We start from the raw sequence: 25,627 nt of genomic DNA, 5'->3' as shown, positions 1-25,627 counted from the left end.
CTTCCACTGACTGTCACTGGGCTCTCCCGGTGTCACTGACCGTGCCCAGTCCCAGCTCTGGGGCAGCTGCCGCCCCTCACTCAGGGTCCCCCCGTGAATGTTCCTGTCCCTCTGAGCCGCCAGACCCGGTGCTGGAGCAGCTGCTCCATCTGCTGCCTCACCCAGGATGGATCTGGGATCCTCTGCAAGTGTTAACTTATATCCAATGTTTGTAATAAACGGCCTGGAGCCTCCTCTGTGCTGCTGCTGCTGCTGCCAATGCACCGGATCCGGGTCGGGAAGGGGCCCCGGAGCTGGAATTGCCTCGCTCTGGGCACAGATCCCGGTGTTTTCCAGGATGTGTCGCATTCCAGGGGCTGTTCCTGGTGTTTGAGGGGCCGTGCCCCATTCCAGGGGCCATTCCTGGTGTTTGAGGGGCCGTGCCCCATTCCAGGTGTTATTCCTGGTGTTTGAGGGGCCGTGCCCCATTCCAGGTGCTTTCCTGGTGTTTTCCAGGATGTGCCCCACTCCAGGTCCCGTTCCTGGTGTTTGAGGGGCCGTGCCCCATTCCAGGGGCTGTTCCTGGTGTTTGAGGGGCTGTGCCCCACTCCAGGGGCTGTTCCTGGTGTTTGAGGGGCCGTGCCCCATTCCAGGTGTTATTCCTGGTGTTTGAGGGGCCGTGCCCCATTCCAGGGGCTGTTCCTGGTGTTTTCCAGGATGTGCCCCATTCCAGATCCTGTTCCTGGTGGTTCCCAGGGTCGGGGTCTGGCACAGAGTGATCCATGCCAGACATGAGGTTCATCCAAAGGAGCCACAAGGCCCCAGTTCAACCCCACAATGCCCCCGGTTTGGCCCCACTTTGGGCCCAGTTCAGTCCCAGTACAGCTCAAGTTTGGCCCCAGTTCAGCTCAAGGTCAGCCCCAGTTCACCCCAGTTCATCCCCAGTTCATCCCCAGTACAGCTCCAGTTCTGCCCCAGTTCAGTCCCAGTACAGCTCAAGTTTGGCCCCAGTTCACCCCAGTTTGGTCCCAGTTCAGCCCCAGTATTCCAAACTCAAGGGATTTAAGGGATAAATACTCAGAATTTTGGGGTTTTTATGAGGGTTTTGGAGGCGCAGCACAACCCAAACCATCCCAAATTTTGGGGTTTTTTTAATCTTCTCCACCTCCCCCCACCCCCCTGACCCTTTTCCCCAAAAAAACCTGAAACCACCAAAGGCAGAAAATACCGAAAAAAGCTCCTTTTTAACGCACTTCACAAAAGCAGAACAACGAGGGCCCGTCCCCCAGGTGGGGCCTGGGAAAAGGCTCCGGAATTGGGTCGACTTCCCCAAAAAAACAGAAATAAAACCCCCAAAAAACCCAACAAAAAACGAAAAAAAAAAAAAAAATCAACAAAAAAAACCCAAAAGGAAAAAAAAAAAAAAAAGAACAAAAAAAAAAAGAACAAAAATAAAAGAACAAAAAATAATAATAATAATAATCCTATTCAGACCAAGTCGTCGTGGCAACTACGACCCATTAAATAGAGGCCCGGGGTGGGGTGGGGGGGGTCACACAGAGCAACGAGGGGAGGGGGGAAAAGGAAGGGAGAGGAAAAAAAGGGGATAAACCCCCAGAGGATCCCGGGGAGGAGGAGGAGGGAAGGAGGAGGGAGGTTTATCTGTACTGGTAACTCATGCTGTGCTCGTTCCTGCCGTAGCCGCCCTGCGACGCCTGGTACGAGCTCGGGGGGCCGCTGTAGTTCTGCGAGCCCGGAGAGTTGTAGTTGGACTGAGAGGAGTAGCCACCTGTGGGAGGAGGAGGAGGAAGAGGAGGAAAAGGAGGAGGAGGAAGGAGAGAAGGAGGGGAGGAGGAGAAGAGGGAGAAGGAGGAAGGAAGAGGAGGAAAAGGAGGAGATATGGAGAGGAAGGAGAAGGAGGAAGGAGGAGAGAAGGAGGAGAAGCAGGAGGAAATAAGGAGAGGAAGGAGGAGGAGAAGGAGGAGAAAGGAGAAGCAGGAGGAAATAAGGAGAGGAAGGAGGAGAGGAGGGAGAAGGAAGGAAGAGGAGGAGAAGGAGGAGAGGAGAAGGAGGAGAAGGAGGAAGGAGAAGGAGGAAAAAGAAGGAAATAAGGAGAGGAGGGAGGAGGAGAAAGGAGAAAGAGAAGGAGGAAGGAGAAGGAGGAGGAAAAGGAGGAAAGGAGGAGGAAAGGAGGAAAAGAAGGAGAAGGAAATAAGGAGAAGAAGGAGGAGGAAAAGGAGGAGAAGGAGGAGAAGGAAAAGGAGGGGAAGGAGGAGAGAAGGAGGGAGAAAGAGGAGGAGAAGGAGGAGAAGGAGAAGAAGGAGAAGAAGAAGGATGAGGCATTAGGGCGGCCGTGGAGCCGGGACACCCCCAGCCCCAGCCCCGAGGCAATACTGACCTGCCTTACCTTGGTAGGAGGAGCCCCCGCCCCCGGAGCCCCCGTAGCCCCCGTGGGACCCAGAGTTGTAGGAGCCACCCCCGGAGTAGTTGTTGCCACCTCCACCACGGCCACTGTTGCCACTGTAACCTGGGGAGGGGAAAAGGGGGATGAGGAGGGGGGAAAGGACCCCTGGGACCCTCAGGGTGCCCAGTTCAACTCAGCCAAGCCCCCCTCGAGACCCCGAGATTTCAGGAGGGTTTGGGTGTGGAGGGAGCTTTGCCCGACCCTGCCAGGGGCACTCTGAGATGATAATAATAATAATAATAATAATAATAATAATAATAATAATAATAATAATAATAATAATACAGAATCTATTAATATTTTAATATATTATTCTTGTTATTATTATTATATTTCAATTTATAATGTATTATTATTATGACGACTACTACTATTATTATTAATAATTATTATTGCTCTGGATTATCCTCTAGGACTGTGCCCAGGGTTGGGGACCCAATCCCCTCTGTCCCCTCTGTCCCCTCTCCCTGTCACTGACCCATCCCAGCTCCAGCCCCAAATCCCATTTAACCCAAACCCCTCCTTATTCCCAGCCCCAAATCCCATCAAACCCAAACCTCCTGTCATTCCCAGCTCCCAGTAGGAGCAGGAGGAACCCCCTGGAGCCCCCTCAGTTCAGAGAAATCCCCACAATCCCCTCCAGCAGCTCCAAAGCCAGGAAAAACCCTCCCACAACTTTAACCAAACCACTCCAAACCCACCAAACCCTCCAAACCCCACCAAACCCCTCCCCAATCCCCATCACCCCCCCTCCCCGGCCCACCACTCACTGTATTTACTCTCGTAGTTGTAGTCGGAGCCTCCCCCGGGGGAGTTGTAGGAGTTGGAGTAGGAGTAGCCCCCCTGGCCGTGGCCGTAGCCCTTCTGCTTGCCCTGGCCGGGCCCGTAGCCGCCGTACTGGCCCTGCCCGTAGGGCTGCTGGCCCTGGTGCGAGCTGTAGCCCGAGCCGCCGCCGTAGGAGGATTTCTGGCCGCCGCTGTGCTGCTGTTTCTTGCCCCCGCCGTGTTTGGGAGGGGCGGGGGTCGTGTAGCCGTCCCCGCCCTGGTAATAGGAGCCGCCGTAGCCCGAGGAGCCGCCGCCGCCCCCGCCGCCGCCGCCGCCAGAGTTGGAGTGGCCGCCGTTGCTGTAGAATTGGCCTGGGGGAGACGGGGGACAGGGGTCAGTGGTCCTGAGGGGCAGGGGTCAGGGTTTGGTGGTCAGTGTTCCAGAGGACGGGTCAGTGTTCCTGAGGAGGGGTCAGTGTTTCTAGGGAGGGGCAGGGGTCAGAGTTTAGTGGTCATTGTTCCTGGGGGAGTCAGTGGTCAGTGTTCAGTAGTCAGTGTTCCTGAGGAGGGGCAGTGGTCAGTGTGTAATGGTCAGTGTTTCTGGGGAGGGGAAGTGGTCAGTGTTTAGTGGTCACTGTTCCTGGGAGGGTCAGTGGTCATTGTTTCTAAGGAGGGTCAGTGGTCACTGTTTCTAAGGAGGGTCAGTGGTCAGTATTCCTGAGGAGGGGCAGTGGTCAGTGTTTAGTGGTCACTGTTTCTGGGAGGGGGCAGGGGTCAGGGTTTGGTGGTCACTGTTCCTGGGGGGGTCAGTGGTCACTGTTCCTGGGGGGGTCAGTGGTCACTGTTCCTGGGGGGGTCAGTGGTCAGTGTTCCTGGGGGGGTCAGTGGTCAGTGTTCCTGGGGTGGTCAGTGGTCACTATTCCTGGGGAGGGGTCAGGCTTTTCTTGGATTTTTTCAATAAAAGCCTTTGCTGTGAGCTGAGCCAGAACTGATAAAAACCCTTCAGTTCCCTTAAAACCCAAGGACTGCTCTCCATAAAAAACCACCTTCTGCTCCTCTGACCCTTTTCCTGGGAATTTTAATCCCTGACACTTCAGTATTGGGATTTTGGGTGGGGAAAGGTGACACTTACTGTACCCAGCAGTGGCAGAATTCCCTCCGTAGCCGTAGCTCCCGTACCCTGACCCTGGGGAGGAAAAATATTGGAATAAAATCAGATTCCAAGGGTTAAATCTCCTGAATTTGGGGTGGTCGATCCACAACTGAGGGGTCTGGGAATATCCAAGTGCTCTGGACATGATTCCAGAGGGGAATTTGTCCCTTTACAGGGATTTGTTGACTCTGGAATATCCAGGGGCCATGGACACAATTCCAGAGGGGGATTTATTCCTTTACAGGGATTTGGGGGGCTCTGGACACAATTCCAGAGGGGAATTTGTCCCTTTACAGGGATTTATTGACTCTGGAATATCCAGGGGCCATGGACACAATTCCAGAGGGGGATTTATTCCTTTACAGGGATTTGGGGGGCTCTGGACACAATTCCAGAGGGAAATTTGTCCCTTTAAAGAGATTTATTGACTCTGTCACACCCACCACCCACACCCACACCACCAAACCAGAACCATCCCCCCATGGAACATTCCAGAACCCACCCCTACGCCCCCAGGAGGACAAAAGCCAGGCCCAGGGCTCTCAGGAGGCCTCTGAGCCCCCCAGGTGTGCTGCAGCCCCTCACCTGTGTTCATGTATCCCCCGTGGTTTCCTCCGAAGCCGCCGCGGCCCCTCCCGCGGCCCCGGATGTTCCCGCCCCGGCCACGGCCCCTCATGTTGGGGGGTGGAGGGGCCTCGTTGTGCATGGGGCCCCCTCCCATCCCGAAATTGGGGTTGTGCTGCTGGGGGGACACAGAGAAACACGGGGGTCACTTTGGGGAGGGGGTGAGGGGGTGTTTTCAACCCAAAAAAATACACCCGAAATGGTCCCGGGATGGTGGAGCCCAGCCCTGGAGCCTGGGGAATTTTGGAGCCCAAATTTAGGAAAATCGTGAGCCTGAAGCCTTTTGGAGCTCAAATTTAGGCACCCCAAGAATCCTGGGGACTTTTGGAGCCCAAATTTAGGCAGCTCCAAACCCTGAGGCCTTTTCCAGGCTTTTCCACTTCCAGACCAGTTCCCACTGGTCTTTTCCCACTCCAGACCAGTTCCAATTGATCTTTTCCCACTCCAGACCAGTTCCCACTGGTCTTTTCCCACTCCAGACCAGTTCCAATTGATCTTTTCCCACTCCAGACCAGTTCCAATTGATCTTTTCCCACTCCAGACCAGTTCCCACTGGTCTTTTCCCACTCCAGACCAGTTCCAATTGATCTTTTCCCACTCCAGACCAGTTCCAATTGATCTTTTCCCACTCCAGACCAGTTCCAATCAGTCTTTTCCCACTCCAGACCAGTCCCCATTATTTTTTCCCACTCCAGACCAGTTCCCACTGGTCTTTTCCCACTCCAGACCATTTCCCACCACTCTTTCCCCACCCCACACCAGTTCCCACTGGTGATTTCACTCACTTTAACTGGGAATTTGGGGCCACCCCTGGCGGGAACTGGGGCTCTTTTCTTCTTGTTCTGCTCGATGGCCACGGGAGCGTCAGGGAACAGCTTTTCCAGGGCAGCCAGGGCTGCGTAGGCCTTGGCCACCTTCTTGTTGGAACCAGCACCCTGGAACTTCTGCCCGTCCACCTCCACCTGGGCAGGGGAAAAAACACACCTGAGCTGGGTCAAAGGACTGGAGAGACCCCCAGGGCTGGGAGTGTCACTGGCCCTGCACAAAAATGAGATTTAGAAGGTTTTTCCCAATCCAATTTGAGGATTTAAACTCCTTGGGAAGGTGTGGAGCTGATGTTTTCTGATTTAAAAGGTTTATCCCAGTCCAAACCAGTCAGATTTGAGGATTTAAACTCCTTGGGAAGGTGTGGAGCTGATGTTTTCTGAGCCTGAGCTCTTCCCAAGGGAAATTTTTCAAGTTTATTTATTTTATTATTTATTCTTCTGATTCCTACTGCCTCCTGACTGGAGTCAAACATTTTTATTTATTTCTCATCCTATTGAGACAGAGACCTACAGGGAACCCCAGGGCTGGGAGTGTCACTGTCCCTGCACAAAAATGAGATTTAAAAGGTTTCTCCCAACCCAAATCAATTGGATTTGAGGATTTAAATCCCTTGGGAAGGGATGAGGAGCCTTTCCAAGCTCTGGGAAGGGACAAAGTGACTCTCCAAGTCCTTGAGAAGGGATGAGGTGACTCTCCAACCTCTTAGGATGGGATGAGGAGCTTTTCCCAGCTCTGGGAAGGGATGAGGAGCCTTTCAGAGCTCTGGGAAGGGACAAGTTGACTCTCCAAGCTCTGGGAAGGGACAAAGTGACTCTCCAACCTCTCAGGATGGGATGAGGAGCTTTTCCCAGCTCTGGGAAGGGACAAGGTGCCTTTCCAAACCCTCAGGAAGGGAAATGAGGCCCTTTCCAAGCCCTGGGAAGGGATGGGGAGCCTCTCCAAACCCTCAGGAAGGGAAATGAGCCCCTCTCCAAGCCCTGGGAAGGGATGAGGTGACTCTCCAAGCTCTGGGAAGGGACAAATTGACTCTCCAAGCTCTGGGAAGGGCTGAGGAGCCTTTCCAAGCCCTGGGAAGGGCTGAGGAGCCTTTCCAAACCCTGGGAAGGGCTGAGGAGCCTTTCCAAACCCTGGGAAGGGATGAGGAGCCTTTCCAAACCCTGGGAAGGGCTGAGGAGCCTTTCCAAACCCTGGGAAGGGATGAGGAGCCTTTCCCAGCTCTGGGAAGGGATGAGGTGACTCTCCAACCTCTCAGGATGGGATGAGGAGCTTTTCCCAGCTCTGGGAAGGGCTAAGGAGCCTTTCCAAGCCCTCAGGAAGGGACAAAGTGACTCTCCAAGCTCTGGGATGGGATGAGGAGCCTCTCCAAGCCCTCAGGAAGGGAAACGAGCCCCTCTCCAAACCCTCAGGAAGGGAAACGAGCCCCTTTCCCAGCCCTGGGAAGGGAAACGAGCCCCTCTCCAAACCCTCAGGAAGGGAAACGAGCCCCTTTCCCAGCCCTGGGAAGGGAAACGAGCCCCTCTCCAATCTCTTCCCCCCTCACCTCCATGACAAAGCGCTTGTCGTGGCTGCCCCCGGTCTCAGAGATCAGCTCGTACTTGAGGCCGCGGCGTTTCTCGTTCAGCTCCATCACCGGGTTCTTGCCGTGCTTGGTCAGGATTGGTCCCTGTTGCTTCACGTTCTGCAGGCCCAGAAAGGGCTGGATTAGACCCCAAAAAAAAGCTGCTCCCCCAAATTTTTTAGGGGAGGAGCCACTTTTGACTCATTTCTAGGGAGGAGTGAGTTGATAAACAGCAGCAGCAATGCAATGGCAACTAAAATTTTGTATTTTTGTGGTTTTAATGTGTTGGGTTAATGAATTTATATGGTTTAAAAACATGATTTAGGGGGTTGCACCAGTGTCAACTAAAATTTTATGGTTTTGTGTATTTAATTTTTTAAGTTAATGAATTTATACAGTTTGAAAAACATGATTTAGGGGGTTACCTGGCCAATACACCAGTGTCAACTAAAATTTTATATTTTTGTGGTTTTATTGTGTTGGGTAATGAATTTATAGTTTAAAAACCATGGTTTAGGGGGTTACCTGGCCAATACACCAGTGTCAACTAAAATTTTATATTTTTGTGGTTTTATTGTGTTGGGTTAATGAATTTATAGTTTAAAAAACATGATTTTAGTTGTTGGTTTAGTTTTATTGTTTGGTTCAGTTGTTGTTTGAGTGATTGGGGAAGCAGCTGATTTATGTTTTGGGGTTTTTTTTTGATTCTATTTGTTGTATTATTGTATCTAGTAGTGTGTGATAAGCATGTTAGGGCTGAGCTTATTTTAATTTTTTTTAAAATTATTTTGGCACCTTTTTTTTAATGTAGCGCTGAGCTTATTATCATAATTCTTTAATTTTTTTAAAATTATTTTGGCACTTTTTCTTTATGTAGGACTCATCTTTTTTTTTTTTTTTTTTTTTTTTTTTTTTTTTTTTTTTTTTTTTAGAATTATTTCAGCACTTTTTCTTAACCCTTTTTCCACTCCAGCTGAATCCTAACTGTGCTCCCATGGACACTCTCAAGCTAAAAGGGTCAAAAATTTTTTTCAGCGTTTGGCTTTTACCTTATTACTCTCTACATCACTGAGGATTTTTTCTACCTGGGGGCTCTGCTGTCCCCTCCCCGTGCCCCCCGTGTCCCCACGCACCTCAGGGCTCTGCTCTGCAGGGGGTGAGGCCGCCGTGGGCGTTGACACCGTTTCCACCACGGGAGGAGGAGGCGCCACCACGGGCTTGGTCTCCGTCTCCTCGGCCGACTCGTCGCCTTTCCCCGAGTCTTTGCCTTCCACCCCGGTGGGCAAACCCATGTCCTGCAGCACCTGCGGGGGGCCGGGGGGCTCAGGGGGCGTGGGGACCCTCCAGGGGAGGGGATGGAGGGTGTCTATGGATCTGGAGTGTTCCCAAATCCCACAGGAGTGCGGGGTGTGAGGGCTGGGAGAGCCCGGTGAGGTTCCCACCCCGTGCTGGAGGTGCCGCAGGTTTCCCATCCCCATTATTCCCATTCTCACCCCCATTATTGCCATTCTCATTATTGCCATTATTCCCATTCCCATTATTCCCATACCTATTCCCACTATTCCCATCCCCATTACTCCCCTTATCCCCATTCCCATCCCCATTCTTCCCATTATCCCCATTCCCATTCTTCCCATCCCCATTCCCTTTCCCATTATTGCAATTATTCCTATTATTGCAATTATTCCCATTATTGCAATTATTCCCATTCCCATTATTCCCATTCCCATTATTCCCATTCCCATTACCCCCATTATTCCCATTATCCCCATTATTCCCATCCCCATTACTCCCACTCAATCCTCATTCCCATTCCCATTATTCCCATTCTTCCCATTCTCATTCTCATCCCTATCCCCATTATTCCCATTCCCATTATTTATTCCCCATTATTTCTATTCCCATTATTCCCATCCCCATCTGCATTATCCCCATTCCCATTATTCCAACTGCCATTATTCCCATTATCTTCATTCCCATTAATCCCATTCCCACTATTCCCACATCTATTCCCATTATTCCTATTCCCATTATCCCCATGCCCATACACATAATTTCCATTATCCCCATCATTCCCATTATCCTCATTCCCATTTCCATTCTCCTCATCATCCCCATTTTCCCCATCATTCCCATTACCCCCATCACTCCCATCATCCCACTATTCCCATTCCCACCTTGACGGCCACGTGCAGCTTTGCCGTTTTCTTGGAGGGCCCCGAGGCCTCGAAGGTGCTGCCGTCGATCTCCACGGACATGGTGAAGATGGGGGCGTGCACGGGGCCCGTCTGGGACACCAGTTTGTACTGGAGGCCTGGTTTGAGCTGGTTCAGCTTCATCAGGGCGTTCATGGCCTGGGGGGGCTCCAGCTTCTCCTCTGCAGGGGGGGAAAAACCAGTGCCCACAGTTTGTGGGGGTTTGGAGGCTCCTGCCGAGAGGCAGAGCTGATCCCACACCACTATTCTCCAGTTTGAGGCCAGTTCAAATTGGGGTTTTTTCATTTCAAGCCAGTCTTGATGGGCATTTGGTAATTCCAGACCAGTTCCCATTGGTCTGTTCCCATTCCAGACCATTTCCCACTGACTTTTTCCAATTCCAGACCAGTTCCCATTGGTCTGTTCCCATTCCAGACCAGTTCTCATGGGTCTGTTCCCATTCCAGACCAGTTCCCACCAGTATTTTCCAATTGCAGATCAGTTCTGACTGGTTTTTTCTCACTTTAGAACACTCCTGACCAGTATTTTCTGATCTCAGACAAGTTCCAACTGGGCTTTTCTCTTTTTAGACCAATTCCCATTGCTCTTTTTCCATTCCAGACCAGTTCCCATTGATCTTTCCCACTCCAGACCATTTCCCATTGGTCCAGACCAGTTCTGACCAGTCTTTTCCTGTTCCAGACCATTTCCCATTGACCTTTCCCAATTCCAGACCAATTCCCATTAATCTTTCCCAATTCCAGACCAGTTCTGACCAATCTTTTCCCATTCCAGACCACCTCCCATCAGTCTTTTCCAATTCCTGATCTTTTCCTCCCTGGTTTCAGCCCAAACCTCCCAGTTTTAAGTTATTTTATCCATCCCCACACCCCGTTCCCCTTTATCCAGAGCCCCCCCCTGGCTGTACCCCCAACTCCCACCCCATTTCCCCCCTCCCCAAGGCCGTACCTACCTCTGGTTAACTCAATACCTTTTTTCTGAATCTTCTTTTTCTTTTTGCTGGGGGATTTCTCCTCCCCGTCCTCCTCCATGGGCCTCTTCATGGGGGTCACGGCGTAGGTGGTGCTGGGCGGGATCTGAACTGCGGCCAGGGGGCACAAACAGGCCCTAAATCCCCCGTTCTCCCCCCAAACCCAAACTGGGGAGGGGGATACGAGGCCGTGCCCTCCCAGTACGTACCAGTATAATCCACTGGGTTCTCGTTCTTTGGTTTCTTGGGCATTTTGGAGGGCAGGGGGTCCATGCCCAGGACCTTGTGGAGCTGGCCGAAGGCGGCGAGGCGCAGGGCGTGCTGGGGACAGGACTGGGGGTCACTGCTGGAGCCCCCCACCCAATCCCTGCCCCACAGAGCCCCCCCTGAGCCCTCCGTCCCCATTCGAGATTTCTGGGGGGTTTCACCCAAAAAAAAATTATGGGGTGTTGGGATAAAACTCGCTACTGGACACCTGATGCTTTGCTCTGGGTGGCCGAACTATGGGGGCTGTAAGGGGTGGAGTGACCGTGGCGCTGAGTGACCGCAGTGCTGAGTGACCACTGTGCAGAGTGACCACTGTGCTGAGTGACCATGGCACTGAGTGACCACTGTGCTGAGTGACCACTGTGCAGAGTGACCACTGTGCTGAGTGACCATGGCACTGAGTGACCATGGCACTGAGTGACCACTGTGCTGAGTGACCATGGCACTGAGTGACCACTGTGCTGAGTGACCACGGCACTGAGTGACCATGGCACTGAGTGACCACTGTGCTGAGTGACCACTGTGCTGAGTGACCACGGCACTGAGTGACCATGGCACTGAGTGACCACTGTGCTGAGTGACCACTGTGCTGAGTGACCACTGTGCTGAGTGACCACGGCACTGAGTGACCACTGTGCTGAGTGACCATGGCACTGAGTGACCACTGTGCTGAGTGACCACAGCACTGCATGACTATGGCACTGAGTGACCACAGCACTGCGTGACCATGGCACTGAGTGACCACAGTGCTGAGTGACCACTGTGCTGAGTGACCACGGCACTGAGTGACCACGGCACTGAGTGATCATAGTGCTGAGTCACCATGGCACTGAGTGACCATGGCACTGAGTGACCACAGCACTGAGTGATCACATTGCTAAGTGACCACTGTGCCAAGTGACCACAGCGCTGAGTGACCACACTGCCAAGTGACTACAGTGCCAAGTGATCACAGTGCTGAGTGACCACTACGTCGAGTGACCACAGCACTGAGTGACCACAGCACCGAGTGACCACAGCACCAAGTGATCACAGTGCTAAGTGACCACATTGCTAAGTGACCACATTGCTAAGTGACCACAGCGCTAAGTGACCACTACATCGAGTGACCACAGCACTGAATGACCACAGCACTGAGTGACCACGGCACTGAGTGACCACAGCACTGAGTGACCACTACTCTCTGCTGGCCAGGGGAGCCGGGAGCGGGGCGAGCCGGGGGCTGGGAAGGGCCGGATGGAGGTCACACTATACCTGAGCACTCTGTGTGATATCTTCCCTTTGTTGTCTGTCTAGATGCCCAATAGCATCAGTGGCTTCTTTTTCACAAGGGTCATAAATACCAGAACCATCTGAAGGCAGGAAACAAGGAAGATATGCAGAGAATTATCCCGGGTCTCTACCCTAAATTCCATTCCAGGATTGCTGTGGGGTTTCTGTGGGGTTTCTGTGGGGTTTCTGTGGGATTCCTGTGGGATTGGCCGAGGGAATTGCTCTCCTCAGGTGCCCAATTCCACGGGCACCTCTCTCTGTGGGGCTGAGGTGGCTCCGGGGATGGGAGGGCCGGGAATGTCCCCGTGCCCAGGGGATGGAGGGGCTCCCGACCGACCAACCGCCGGCACCCCCCGCGCTCCTCCCGGCTCACCTGGCCGAGCTCACCTGGCCAAGCTCACCTGGCTGGAGCTCACCTGGCCGGAGCTCATCCAGTGGAGCTCACCTGGCTGGAGCTCAAATGGCCAGAGCTCACTGGCCGGAGCTCATCCAGTGGAGCTCACCTGGCTGGAGCTCAAATGGCCAGAGCTCACTGGCCGGAGCTCACCCAGTGGAACTGACCTGGCCACAGCTCACCTAGCCAGAGCTCACCTGGCCAGACCTGACCTCGCCAGAGTTCACCTGGCCAAGCTCATCTGGCACATCCCACCTACCCAGATCTGACCTGGTCAGATCTCACCTGGCCGAGCTCACCTGGTCAGAACTCACGGCCCAGAGCTGACCAGGCTGAGCTCACCTGCCCATATCTCACCTGCCCAGATCTCATCTGCCCAGAGCTGACCAGGCTGAGCTCACCTGGCCAGAGGTGCCCTGCCCAGGGCTCACCTGGCAGATGTCACCTGCCCAGGGCTCACCTGGCATGACAATGCCCGAGGCCAGGCACTCCAGCACCCGGCGCAGCGCCTCCCCCGCGCCCATGGGCCGGTTCGCCGTCCCGATGGATTTCTCACACAGCAGCTCCAGGGGCTGCAAGGGAACGTGGGACGTGAGGGCAGGGACGGGGGACACAGCCCCCGGGGGGCCCAGGGAGGGGACACAGCCCCCAGGGGGGCCTGGGAGGGGACACAGCCTCTGGGGGGGCCAGGGAGGGGACACAGCCCCCAGGGGGGCCTGGGACAGGGGACAGAGCCCCCAGGGGGGCCTGGGACAGGGGACAGAGCCCCCAGGGGGGCCTGGGACAGGGGACAGAGCTAAGAGAGGGGACAGAGCCCCAAGGGGGACCCCACAGAGGGACTTGGGAGAGGGGACAGAGTCCACAGAGGGGCCCCAGAGAGGGGACACAGCCTGGAGAGGGACCTGGGAGAGGGGACAGAGCTCAGAGAGAGGACAGAGCCCCCAGGGGGACCCCAGAGAGGGGACAGAGCCCAGAGAGAGGCCTGGGACAGAGGACACACCCCCGAGGGGGGCCTGGGACAGGGGACAGAGCTCAGAGAGGGGACACAGCCCCGAGGGGGGCCCCAGAGAGAGGACAGACCCCCAAGGGGGGCCTGGGACAGGAGACAGAGCCCTGAGAGGGGCCTGGGACAGGGGACAGAAACCAGAGAGGGACCCCAGAGAGGGATCCCAGAGAAGGATCCAGGACAGGGACCCCAGAGAGGGGACAGAGCCCACAGAGGGACCCCAGAGAGGGGACACAGCCTGGAAAGGGACCCCAGAGAGGGGACAGAGCCCACAGAGGGACCTGGGAGCAGGATCCTGGAAAAGGGATCCCAGAGAGGGAACTTGGGAAAGGGATCCCAGGGAGGGACACCAGGAAAAGGGATCCCAGAGTGGAATGCCAGGAAATGGACCCCTGGAAAGGGGGCCTGGGAGAGGGATCCCAAAAAGGGACCCTGGGACTGGGGTCTGGGAGAAGGGCCCCAAAAAAGAGCTGCTGGCAAAGGGACCCCCCGGAATGGGACTCCTGGAAAGGAGCAGCTCCTGGTCCCCACAGGAGGAGAGCAGCCGGGCTGTGGGAGTTGTGAATGGATAAAACAATCTGATAATGTGATTTGGTAATTAATAAAACCAGCTGATGGTGCGATCTGATAAGATAAGGTTGTTTGAGAACTGATAAAACCAGTTTGTTAATTGATAAAGAAAAATGATGATGGTATTTGGTTTGGTAACTGATAAAGCAATCTGATAATTGATAAAACTATTTGATAACAAGACTTGAAAATTAATAAAAACATTTTAAAATAACGCGACTTGATAACACGATCTGATAATTTATAAAACAATTTGCTAATGATAATGATGTGGTTTGATAACCAATAAAACAATTTGACAGCTGATAACATTGACAATAACGTGATTTGGTGGCTGATGAAATGCTTTGATAACAATGCAATTAAATAATTGATAAAAAACAACTCGATAGAGAGTCGATAATCGATAAACCAACTTGAGCTGATAACTGATAAAGCAATTGAGTAATAACCTGAGCTGATAATTGATAAAGCAATTCAATAACAACCTGAACTGATAAATGATAAAGCAATTCAGTATCCAGGTGAGTTGACAATCGATAAAGTAATTTGAACTGATAATTGATAAACCAACTCAGTAACAACCTGAGCTAATAATTGATAAAGCAATTCAGTATCCAAGTGAGTTGATAATCGATAAAGTAATTCACTGACGACCTGAACTAATAATTGATAAAGCAATTCAGTAACAACCTGAACTGATAATTGATAAAGCAATTCAGTAATAACCTGAATTAATAATTGATAAACCAATCAATTCAGTATCCAGGTGAGTTGATAATTGATAAACCAACAGTAACCACCTGAACTAATAATTGATAAAACAATTCAGTACCCAGACAAATTGATAACTCATTACCAATTTGATAACAACATGAATTCATTATCAGTAAGGCAAGGTGACCATTGATAAACCCATTTGCTGCACAAACATTTGATTTGTGTCTCCGGGGGCAGAGACACAGAAATCCCCACCCTGAGACCCCAGGACAGGGCAGAGCTGCACAGGAGACCCCTCCCAACCCCTGGGAAGGTAAAGAGGAGGAGAAGGATGGAATGATGGAATTACCCATCCTCGGAGCGGCGCCCAGGTGGGAACACGGGTGCACAGGTCCCGCAGCACGCGGATGACGATGACGCACGACTTCAGCCCGTTGGCCCTGGCCTGGGAGAGGAACCAAAGCAGACGGGGGCTCACCCAGCGCCCGCCCGCGCCGCCGACGCTCCCTGGGGGGCTGCCGTGCCCGGGGAGAGCCCGGAGAGCCCCGGAGCCCAGAGAGCCCAGAGCAGAGAGAGCCCGGAGCCGCCACAGCCGCGACAGCCGAGCCACGGACCAGGGTTGGCCAAAGTCCTAGCCAAGGGTTGGCCAAAGTCCTAGCCAAGGGTTGGCCAAAGTCCTAGCCAAGGGTTGGCCGAAGTCCTAGCCAAGGGTTGGCCAAAGTCCTAGCCAAGGGTTGGCCAAGGTCTTAGCCAAGGTCTCAGCTACGGGGTTGGCCAAGGGTTGGCCAAAGTCCTAGCCAAGGGTTGGCCAAGGTCTTAGCCAAGGTCTCAGCTACGGGGTTGGCCAAGGGTTGGCCAAAGTCTTAGCCAAGGGGTTGGCCAAGGTCTCAACTAAGGGGTTGGCCAAAGTCTTAACCAAGGGCTTAGCCAAGGGTTGGCCAAGGTCTCAGCCAAGGGGTTGGCCAAGGTCTTAGCCAAGGAGTTGGCCAAAGTCTTAGCCAGAGGGTTGGCCAAGGTCTTAGCTAAGGGCTTAGCCAAAGGTTTGGCCAAGGTCTCAGCTAAGGAGTTGGCCAAGGTCTTGGCTAAAGGGTTGGCCAAGGTCTTAACCAAGGAGTTGGCCAAGGGCTTAGCCAAGGGGTTAGCCAAGGTCTCAGCTAAGGGGTTGGACAAGGTGTTGGCCAAGGTCTTAGCTAAGGGGTTGGCCAAGGTCTTAACCAAGGGCTTAGCCAAAGGTTTGGCCAAGGTCTCAGCTAAGGGGTTGGCCAAGATCTCAGCCAAGGTGTTGGCCAAGGTCTTAACCAAGGTGTTGGCCAAGGTCTCGGTTAAAGGGTTGGCCAAGGGGTTGGCCAAGGTCTTAGCCAAGTTTTGGCCAAGGTCTCAGCTAAGGTCTTAGCCAAGGTCTTAGCCAAGCTCTTGGCCAAGGGGATGTCACTCCTCACAGCACGCGGCAGCTCCGCAGCTGCTCCGTACAAAGGCTCCTAAGTGACTCCAGCGCCCACAGTCCGGCACCTCCGAGCGGCCGCCGGCCGCTTCAAACTCCAACTCCAAAAAAAAAAAAATAAAAATCACAAAACAACTCAGCCCCTTAAAGAGAGTTCCACCAACGCTTCTACTTAAAGATAAATATAAGAACAAAATGCAAACCTGGAACCACTTGGCGTGGCGCAGAGACGCCAAGGCAGCAAGGCATTTCTGCCTGTCCAGAACGTCCGGGGAGTCGGTGACTGAGAGCGTTTCTAGTCGTGGATGGAATAAGAAGACAAGGCACGGTTTGACCAAGGGGCTTCTGTCGGGCCCAGGGGGATGAGGCAGCATCCTAACGGGCAGCTGAGGCTCCCAAAAAATCCTGCTGGGATTGCTGGGAGGGGAAGGGCCTCACCCTGGATGGACGCAGGGGAAGCTCAATTCCCAGGGAGGGATGGGCTGGAATGTGTGTTGGGAGGAGGAGGAGGAAGAGGAGGATGAGGAAGAGGAGGAGACCGGGCACGAGGCTCGGCGGAGGGCACGGAAATAAACAATCCTGGATGGATGAAGAGGTGGCGGCGAGGCCGGCGATGGGGGAAATTTGAGGGGGGTGAGACCCTGTGCTGGAGCACAGAGGGTGGGTGGGGAGCAGGGAGAAGGGCGAGGCTCGGGAGGATCCAGGGAACCCTCCGCCCGGAAGGATGGCTGCCCCGGCCCCGGCCCGCGACAGAGAACGTCCTGTTGGTCAAAGGTCCAGCGTCCCTAAAATCGACAAACTAGAAGGCTCGGAGACGAGGTCAGAGATCAACACCAGAGATCAACAATCAAGAGCACAAAGAGGTCCCCGGTTTGTGCTGCAGCAAAACTGAGGAAAAGGCCTGAAATCGCCCCAAAATGGCTGGAGATCAGGGTTTTAGATAAGGCTAGTGCGGGGCGGGGGAACCGCCGGCCCTACGGAGCCCGTCGGCATTGGAGAGGACGCCCAGCGGCTGCTGGGGGCGTCATTCCAAAGGGAATTTTGGAGGAGCTAACTTTATCCAAAACTCTGCATCGTTTTGTGGAGTTGTGAACCTGAGGTGCTGCGAGAGCTCGCGGGAGGAGCCCCCAGCACCCGGTGGTTCTGCTGCAACACACCCCGGGGGAACATCCCGGAACATCCCGGTTCATGGACATGCAACTCCTCGGACAAGAAGCCTTTCAGAGGATTTTTTTTTTTTTTTTTTTTTTTGTTTGTTTTTTTTTTGGTTTGTTTGTTTGTTTCTTAAACAAATCTGTTTTCTATTTTCATGTCACTGCACTGACATGGCCGGGGGTGGGAACAAACCACGAAGTAAATAACAACGAGATGATGGATTAGTGAACTAAAGGCCCAAGTGGAACCAAAAGAAAGGATAAAAAAAAATAATATAATAAATAAAAAAATAAAATAAAAATAAAAATAAAGCAAAAAATCCGGTGCGAAAGGTGCTCCTCAGCTTCGCCAGCTCTGTCCCCATAAACCACAAGGGGGGATTGGTGCCGTGAAGGGATCTGGTTTGGATTCTGGCCCAGGAAAGGGCCGAGGCTGAGGCTGAAGAGCACTTTCCCCGGCGGCGGATCCGCGCGGCGCCGGCCCCGGCCCCGGCCCCGGCCGGCCGTACCTCCGGCCAGCTGCTTCTCCAGCTCCTCCCTGACCACCGGGGACGTCAGGTGGATGGTCAGGCTCAGGGGGGGCTCCTTGGTGTTCTTGATGACGATGGCGGCGTCTCCCACCGACTGGATGATCTCGTACTTGTCCTCCGTGATGGCCTGCGAGCCGGGGGTGGGCACGGGGGGGAAAGGGTTAAAATGTTCCGAAAAATTGGGGGAATTGGGGAGAGTAGGGGCAGGGGAGGGGGGAAGGAAGGGTGGGGCTGGAGAGGGCTGGGAAAGGGAACTAGAACTATGGAGGCCCTGGAAACAAAGACTGGGTTTTGTCTTTATTGGATTGTGTGGAACTGAACCTGCATCATCATCATCATCATCATCATCATCTCATAAATGATATGACTGTTAATTGTAATGATTGTTTGGTAATTGAATAATATGATAAATGGTCATAAATTACATGATTGTTAATTGTAATGATTGTTTGGTAATTGAATAATATGATAAATGGTCATAAATTACATGATTGTTAATTGTAATGATTGTTTGGTAATTGAATAATATGATAAATGGTCATAAATTATATGGTTGTTAATTGTAATAATTGGTAATTGAATAATGTGATAAATGATATGATTGTTAATTGCAATGATTGTTTGGTAATTGGATGTGATTATTATCTTAAACAAGAATCATAAGAAATAATGTTTGGAGGCCTTGATGGAAACTACAAGAATTCATGTTGGGATAGGATCAATGTATACAACAGAACAATATGAATTTAATAATTATTATCTATTATTATATAAGGAATAGGTGTAAAAAAATACAAAGGAAAGGGACCAGAACTATGTAGGCCCTGGAAACAAAGGCTGGGTTTTGTCTTCACTGGATCGTGTGGAACTGAACCTGCATCATCATCACCATATCATAAATGATATGACTGTTAATTGTAATGATTGTTTGGTAATTGAATAATATAATAAATGATATAACTGAAATTGTCATATCTGAAATGATATGACTGGTAATTGTCATGACTGAAAATGACTGAATGAAATTGTTTGGTAATTTAATAATGTGATAAATTATATGACTGTTGATTGTAATGACTGTTTGATACTTGGATGTGATTATTGTTTAAGAATAATCATATTATTCTTGGGGAGGCTTGATGGAAACTACAAGAATTCATGGTTGGATCAGATCAATGTATGCAACAGAACAATGTGAGTTTAATAATTAATATATACAGTTCTCTAAGGAAAGGGTAATAAAACATATAAAGGAAAGGGAACCAAAACTATGTAGGCCCTGGAAACAAAGGTTGGGTTTTGTCTTTACTGGATTGTGTTCCATAATGGACTGAAAAGTCCTTTACAACCCAAACCATTCCCTGATTTCATAATCCTGGATCCCCTCTGCTCTGGAGCCAGGCTGGGAGAGCTGGGAATGTTCTCCTGGAGCACAAAAGGCTCTGGAGCCAGGCTGGGAGAGCTGGGAATGTTCTCCTGGAGCACAAAAGGCTCTGGAGCCAGGCTGGGAGAGCTGGGAATGTTCTCCTGGAGCTGGGAAGGCTCTGGAGAGACCTCAGAGCCCCTTCTGGTACCTAAAGAGGCTCCAGGAGAGCTGGAAAGGGACTTGAGACAAAGGATGGAGGGACAGGATGAGAGGGAATGAGTTCACCCTCTGGAAAAGAGGGGATTTAGATGGATTTTGGGGAGAGATTTCTCCCCGTGAGGGCAGGGAGGGGCTGGGATGGAATTCCCAGAGGAGGGATGGATTCTCTGGGATGGAATTCCCAGAGGAGCTGTGGTTCAGGATTTTGGGAGGAGATTTCTCCCTGTGAGGGCAGGGATGGAATTCCCAGAGGAGGGATGGATTCTGTGGGATGGAATTCCCAGAGGAGCTGTGGTTCAGGATTTTGGGGAGAGATTTCTCGCCATGAAGGCAGGGAGGGGCTGGGATGGAATTCCCAGAGGAAGGACGGATGGATTCTCTGGGATGGAATTCCCAGAGGAGCTGTGAGTTTCAAATCCCTGGAATTGCCCCAAGGCCAGGCTGGAAAAGGATTTGGAGCAACAATGGAAGGTGTCCCTGCCCATGAACAGCCTCGAGGGCTCTTCCAACCCAAACCCTCCCAGGATTAACGAGGAGAAGCTCATTAGGAAACCCCAAAGAATTACACCCCACACGCCCCTGGGCAGGACTTTTCCCTTTTCCCAAGGGAATTTCCCCTGGACTCACCGCCAGCTGCACCCCCAGATTTTCAGCCACTTTCTCCAGGAGTTTGGCCGTGGGTTTGTCTTTGCAGAGCAGCACCAGCTCCAGGTCCAGGTCCCCCTTGAGCAGGAGCCCTTTGGCCACCAGCCCCACTCGCATCACCCCCCTCAGGGTCCTGGTCAGCTGCTCTGTGCCCTTCTGCTCCCTGGGGAAACAGGGACAGGGTGAAAATTATGGAATTCATTGAGGATTGACCCTGCACAGGCTCCTGGAGAAATCTCTGTGCCCTTCTGATCCCTGGGGAAACAGGGACAGGGTCACCAAAACCAGAATTCACTGGTGGATCAACCCTGCACAGGCTCCTGGAGAAATCACCTCAGCCCTTCTGGTCCCTGGGGAAACAGGGACAGGGTGAAAATTATGGAATTCATTGAGGATCGACCCTGCACAGGCACCTGGAGAAATCACCTCAGCCCTTCTGGTCCCTGGGGAAACAGGGACAGGGTCACCAAAACCAGAATTCACTGGTGGATCCCTGAGGAGAAATCACCTCAGCCCTGCCCTGGTTAACTCCCCTCAAGTCTCCAGCCAGGCATGACAATTTTTCCACCACCATCGAGGGGGTTTTTAGGGATCTGAGGAAATTTTAGGGATCTGAGGCAGGACAGTGCTGGTTCCACCAGCAGCTCTGCTGGTCTTAAAGGTCCAGAACCAATCTCAAAGATAAAGAACTGGTCTTAAAGGTCCAGAACCAATCTCAAAGATAAAGAACTGGACTTAAAGGTACAGAGTAAGTCTTAATGGTATAAAACCCATCTTAAAGGTACAGAACCAGTTTTAAGGGTACAGAACCCATTTTAAAGGTCCAGAACCCATCTTAAAGGTAAAGAACTGGTCTTAAAAATACAGAACTAGTCTTAAAATGTACAGAACCAGCCCTAAAGCTACAGAATCCATCTTAAAAGGTCCAGAACTGGTCTTAAAGGTCCAGAACCCATCTTAAAAGTACAGAACCAGTCTTAAAGGTAGAGGACTGGTCTTAAAGGTCCAGAACTGGTTTTAAAGGTAAAGAACTAGTCTTAAAGGTATAGAAGTGATCTTAAAGGTCCAGAATCAGTCTTAAAGGTCTAGAATTGGTCTTAATGGTACAGAACCCATCTTAAGGGTCTAGAACCGGTCTTAAAGGTCCATAACCAGTCTTAATGGTACAGAGCCCATCCTAAAGGTCTAGAACTGGTCTTAAATGTCCAGAACTCATTGTAAAGGTCCAGAACTCATCGTAAAGGTCCAGAACCCATCGTAAAGGTCCAGAACCCATCGTAAAGGTCCAGAACTCATTGTGAAGGTCCAGAACTCATTGTGAAGGTCCAGAACTCATTGTAAAGGTCCAGAACTCATTGTGAAGGTCCAGAACTCACCGTGAAGGTCCAGAACTCATTGTGAAGGTCCAGACCATAACCAGCACAGCTGACCAGGGACAGAACCACCCCGAAGCCCCCCGGGCCCCTCCTCACCCTCCTTCCTTGGCCTCGTCCTCGGGCGCCGTCTCCATGGCCTCGGGCTCGGGCTGCTCCCCGCCCACCTTCTCCTGCTCGTCGATCCAGTCGGAGACGGCCTTGAGCGCGCGCTCCGTGTGGGACACCATGTTCTGCACGGCCTCCAGCTCCTCCTGCGTGGGGTACACGGCCGAGTGCTTGGCCATCACGTGCCGGTCGTCGTTCACAAAGATCCGCATCGGGCGCTGCGGGGCAGGGGAGGGAATTCATTTAAAACCAAAATAAAAACTCTCTGTTGCTTCCTTGAGGTTTGGGTCAGGAGCCTGAAGGCTTTGTTTTGCTTTGTTTTGTTTTGTTTTCCACTGTGAATGCTTTGAGGGGATGTTGATGGAGAGATTGGAACGCTGATTCGATGATCAAAATTCAATTTTACTCAGGTTTTCCAATAACTTATATACTATTTCATTAAGGTTAACAATTTGTACAATAATAATTAAATACAAACAACTCAAGCATTTTCATCATAACATCCTCATCATAAACATCTCATCATAACATCTTTCATCACAACATCTTCACCATAAACCATTGATTGAATCTTCTTCCTTAAGCAAGTTTTTAATCCCGTCTTCTCACCAGCTCCAAGTTCTGTTTGTCCTCTCCAGAACATCTAAAGTCACCAAACTAAATATACCAATTAATTAAGCCTGTCTCGCTCTCCTGAATTCCCACAGATGTTAATTGGAATTGGAATTTGGAATTGTTGGTTTGAAACCTTTGATGTTAAATCCCAACCTTTCCAAGCCCTGTCCAGCCTGGCCCTGGACATTCCCAGCTCAGGGATCTCCTGGACTGGGATGTTCACCCCTCACTCACCATCTTTGTTTTGTGCCTCCTCCCTGAAGGTCTCCAAGGGCTTTATTTGGATTTTCCTGGTGAGAGGAGAGCGGTGGCCCCGCGGCGTTTCAGGAGCTGGAGGGGACAAGGGGACAGGGTGAGTTTGGAGAACACACTGGAGCAGCAGGAACAGCAATTCCAGCCCAACTCCTCAGCTTTGTATCCCTGAGACCTGAGATTGACAATGGAGACTCCAATCCTTATTCCCTTTTTTTTACTTTTTTTTTATTAAATTAATATTTACTTTTTCCCTTTTACTCTCAAGAGGTTTTCCCACGAAATGGGACTTTCCCAAGGAAACCCCTCTGGTTCCAATCCTGCCAGGCCATTCACAGAATGACTCAACAGTGTCAGAAATCTGGGTTTAATTGGAATTAAAGCCCAACTGAGCAGGGAGAATCGTCCCCAAAAATCCCTAAAATTCCTAAAATTCCCTCCATTTCCTCCAGGGCTGGATAAGGAAAGGGTTGAAATCTAATCAGAATCTCAACAACAGCCACAGAATGTCCCAGTGTTTCTCTGCTGGGATTTTTGGAGGGAGAAATGTGGGAGCTGATGCTGCAGCACCACCAGATTTGTGTCTCCTGAGGAGAAAAACCACAAATCCAGTTAAAGCAGGAGCCCAGCCCTGACACAGCCCCTGGAAACGGGACAAACTGGGCAATTTCACCTGGTTTGGGCCTCATTCCCCAGCAGGAATTGCCCAAACTTCCCTCCTGGGATGGAGGGGAACGAGTGACTCTCCCAAAGGTGATTTCGGCAGGAACAGGAGGGAAAAACAACCCAAAGGAGCTGAAAATGTTGGAATTGATGTCCTAAATTTATGGGAAAGGGTGACACAGGTTTGGGTTCAAGGCCGTGGTTTAAGGAAGAATCGGTGGATTTTTTAAAGAAAGAATTGGTGGATTTTTTAAAGAAAGAACCGGTGGATTTTTAAGGAAGAATCGGTGGATTTTTTTAAGAAAGAACCGGTGGATTTTTAAAGAAAGAACCAGGAATTCCAGCGGGAATCCCGCAGTGAGAGGAGCACAAAGCCCTCGGTCCCGCTGGATTTCTGTTCCTCTAAACCCTCCCCATAAAACAGATTAACGGGGCTGGAGCAGCGGGAATTGAGGCCGGGAAAAGATGGGGAGAGCAGGACCCTGATCCTGGTCGGGGTTAAAATCCCCCTAAACGGGGATGATTCCACTGCAATTCCCTGCGATGGAACGGGATGGGGAGGGAAAAGGGGCTTTATTTCCCCACAAGGGGGAAGATGATCCCAAATCGTCCATGATGCCCCCAGGGGATGGGGAAAGGAGCAGCCCCCCCTTAAAATCCCCATCCCCACTCGAGTTTAGGGCGGCGGGCGATTAAATGACGAGGGGGCCTGAGGGTGAGGAGGGGGCGCGGGGGATAAAACGAGGAGGGGGCGGTGGGCCCGAAGATGAGGAGGGGGCCCGAGGATGAGGAGGGGGCGGTGGGTGAGGATGAGGAGGGGGCTCGAGGGTGAGGATGAGGAGGGGGCGCGGGGCCGAGGATGAGGAGGGGGCGGTGGGTGAGGGTGAGGAGGGGGCGCGGGGGATAAAACGAGGATGGGGCTCGAAGGTGAGGAGGGGGCGGTGGGTGAGGATGAGGAAGGGGCGGTGGGTGAAGATGAGGAGGGGGCGCGGGGGATAAAATGAGGAGGGGGTGGTGGGTGAGGATGAGGAGGGGACCCGAGGATGAGGATGAGGAGGGGGCGGTGGGCCCGAGGATGAGGGGGGGGCGGTGGGTGAGGATGAGGAGGGGGCGCGGGGGATAAAATGAGGAGGGGGCCCGAGGGTGAGGATGAGGAGGGGGCGCGGGGGATAAAATGAGGAGGGGGCCCGAGGGTGAGGATGAGGAGGGGGCGCGGGGGATAAAATGAGGAGGGGGCCCGAGGGTGAGGATGAGGAGGGGGCGCGGGGGCCGCCGGGCGCTGCCGCCATTTGCAAACGCGGCAAAGCGAACAAAGCGGCGCCGGCCGGAGCTGAGGGGAACCCGGGCCGGGGAGGGAACCCCCTGAGCCCCCCGCGTTCCCTCACCCCGGGGGCGGCTCCATCCCGCCCCCAGCCCTCGGGGGACGCTCCCGGGGGGTCCCTGAGGGGCCCCGGCCGCGCCCCCCCCTCACACCCTCCCCTCACTCACCGCCGCCATTTTGTCCGCACACAATGGGCAGGGCGGGAGGGCGGGAGGGGACAGGGGGGGGCCGGGTCACCGCGTCCCGCCGCTTCACCTCCCCAAACACCTCACACACACCCGGCTCCTCCCGCCCCAGCACCGCCCCCGCCCGCTTTGGCCCGGCCCGGTTTGGCCTGGCCCGGCTCGGCGTGGTTTTTTCCTCCTCCCCTCAATCTACCGCAAATCTATCACGGCTCCTACCGGGGGCGGCGCCTGGCGGGGGTGGGATGGGGTGGCCCGGCCCGGCCCGGCCGGCGGGGCCCGGGAAGGGCCGGAGCGGGGCCCGGGAAGGGCCGGAGCGGGGCCGGAGCGGCGGGGCCCGAGCGGCGGCGGCGCCGGGACTGCGGCGGGGGGGCGGGGCCTGCGGGGAGCGCGGCGGGCGCGGGCCAATCGGAGCGCGCGAGGGGAAGTGACGGACAGCGCGCAGAGCGAATCGGAAGCGGCGGAGGGAGGGTGATGGGCAGAGGGCGGGGAGGAGAAGGGGAGGGGCGCGATGGGCGGGGAGGAGCCGCGTGGGGGAGAGCGCGGACCAATGGGGTGGCCCGGAGGGAGGTGATGGACAAAGGGAGCGGCCAATGGGAGAGGGAGGAGGGAGGGTGGGGCAGAGGGGGCGGGGCCGGGAGCGGTGGCGGGAACGGGCCGTGAGGGGAGCGACGGCCTGAGGGGATCCCTGAGGGGATCCGGCCCACAAAACCCCTGAGCTGAGCCAGGGATCCACCGCGAACATCCTCCTCTGACAAGGAATAAAAAGGTTTGACCTCAAAGTGCCTTTCTTTTGAGGGGTTTGGTGTCAAAATCGCCTTTTTCTGAGGGCAAAAACCTCCAAATCGCCTTTTTCTGGGGGCAAAAACCTCAAAATCACCTTTTTCTGAGGGCAAAAACCTCAAAATCACTTTTTTTCTGAGGGCAAAAACCTCAAAATCACCTTTTTCTGAGGGCAACAACCTCAAAATCA

General features: G+C 52.9%; 1 protein-coding gene across 8 annotated transcripts; it reads right to left on the bottom strand.

Moving 5' to 3' along the window:
* Window positions 1-1,204: 1,204 nt before the first annotated feature.
* Window positions 1,205-24,895, bottom strand: ILF3 (interleukin enhancer binding factor 3). Of its 8 annotated transcripts, none has more exons than XM_083881892.1 (20): window positions 24,874-24,895; window positions 22,471-22,566; window positions 21,613-21,839; window positions 20,123-20,303; window positions 17,890-18,037; window positions 16,430-16,521; window positions 15,135-15,230; window positions 12,950-13,061; window positions 12,078-12,175; window positions 10,766-10,877; window positions 10,539-10,667; window positions 9,548-9,747; window positions 8,504-8,674; window positions 7,353-7,490; window positions 5,770-5,946; window positions 4,946-5,102; window positions 4,340-4,393; window positions 3,214-3,579; window positions 2,378-2,506; window positions 1,205-1,768 (listed from the first exon to the last, which is right to left on the bottom strand). In XM_083881892.1, exons 2-20 carry the CDS (start codon window positions 22,471-22,473, stop codon window positions 1,638-1,640), a joined length of 2,721 nt encoding a protein of 906 aa, XP_083738018.1. In that variant the 5' UTR covers window positions 22,474-22,566; window positions 24,874-24,895; the 3' UTR covers window positions 1,205-1,637. The 8 variants fall into 8 exon arrangements, with proteins under 8 accessions (XP_083738018.1, XP_083738017.1, XP_083738020.1 ...); XM_083881891.1 differs by lacking the exon at window positions 24,874-24,895 and adding an exon at window positions 24,640-24,687; XM_083881894.1 differs by lacking the exon at window positions 24,874-24,895 and adding an exon at window positions 24,640-24,687 and having other exon boundaries at window positions 2,387-2,506.
* Window positions 24,896-25,627: the final 732 nt, after the last annotated feature.

This window comes from Zosterops lateralis (genome assembly GCF_965231275.1).
Source record: "Zosterops lateralis genome assembly, chromosome: 36".
Lineage (NCBI taxonomy): Eukaryota > Metazoa > Chordata > Aves > Passeriformes > Zosteropidae > Zosterops > Zosterops lateralis.
The sequence above is the reverse complement of the archived record's forward strand: the minus strand, read 5'-3'. Positions and strand labels throughout refer to the sequence as shown.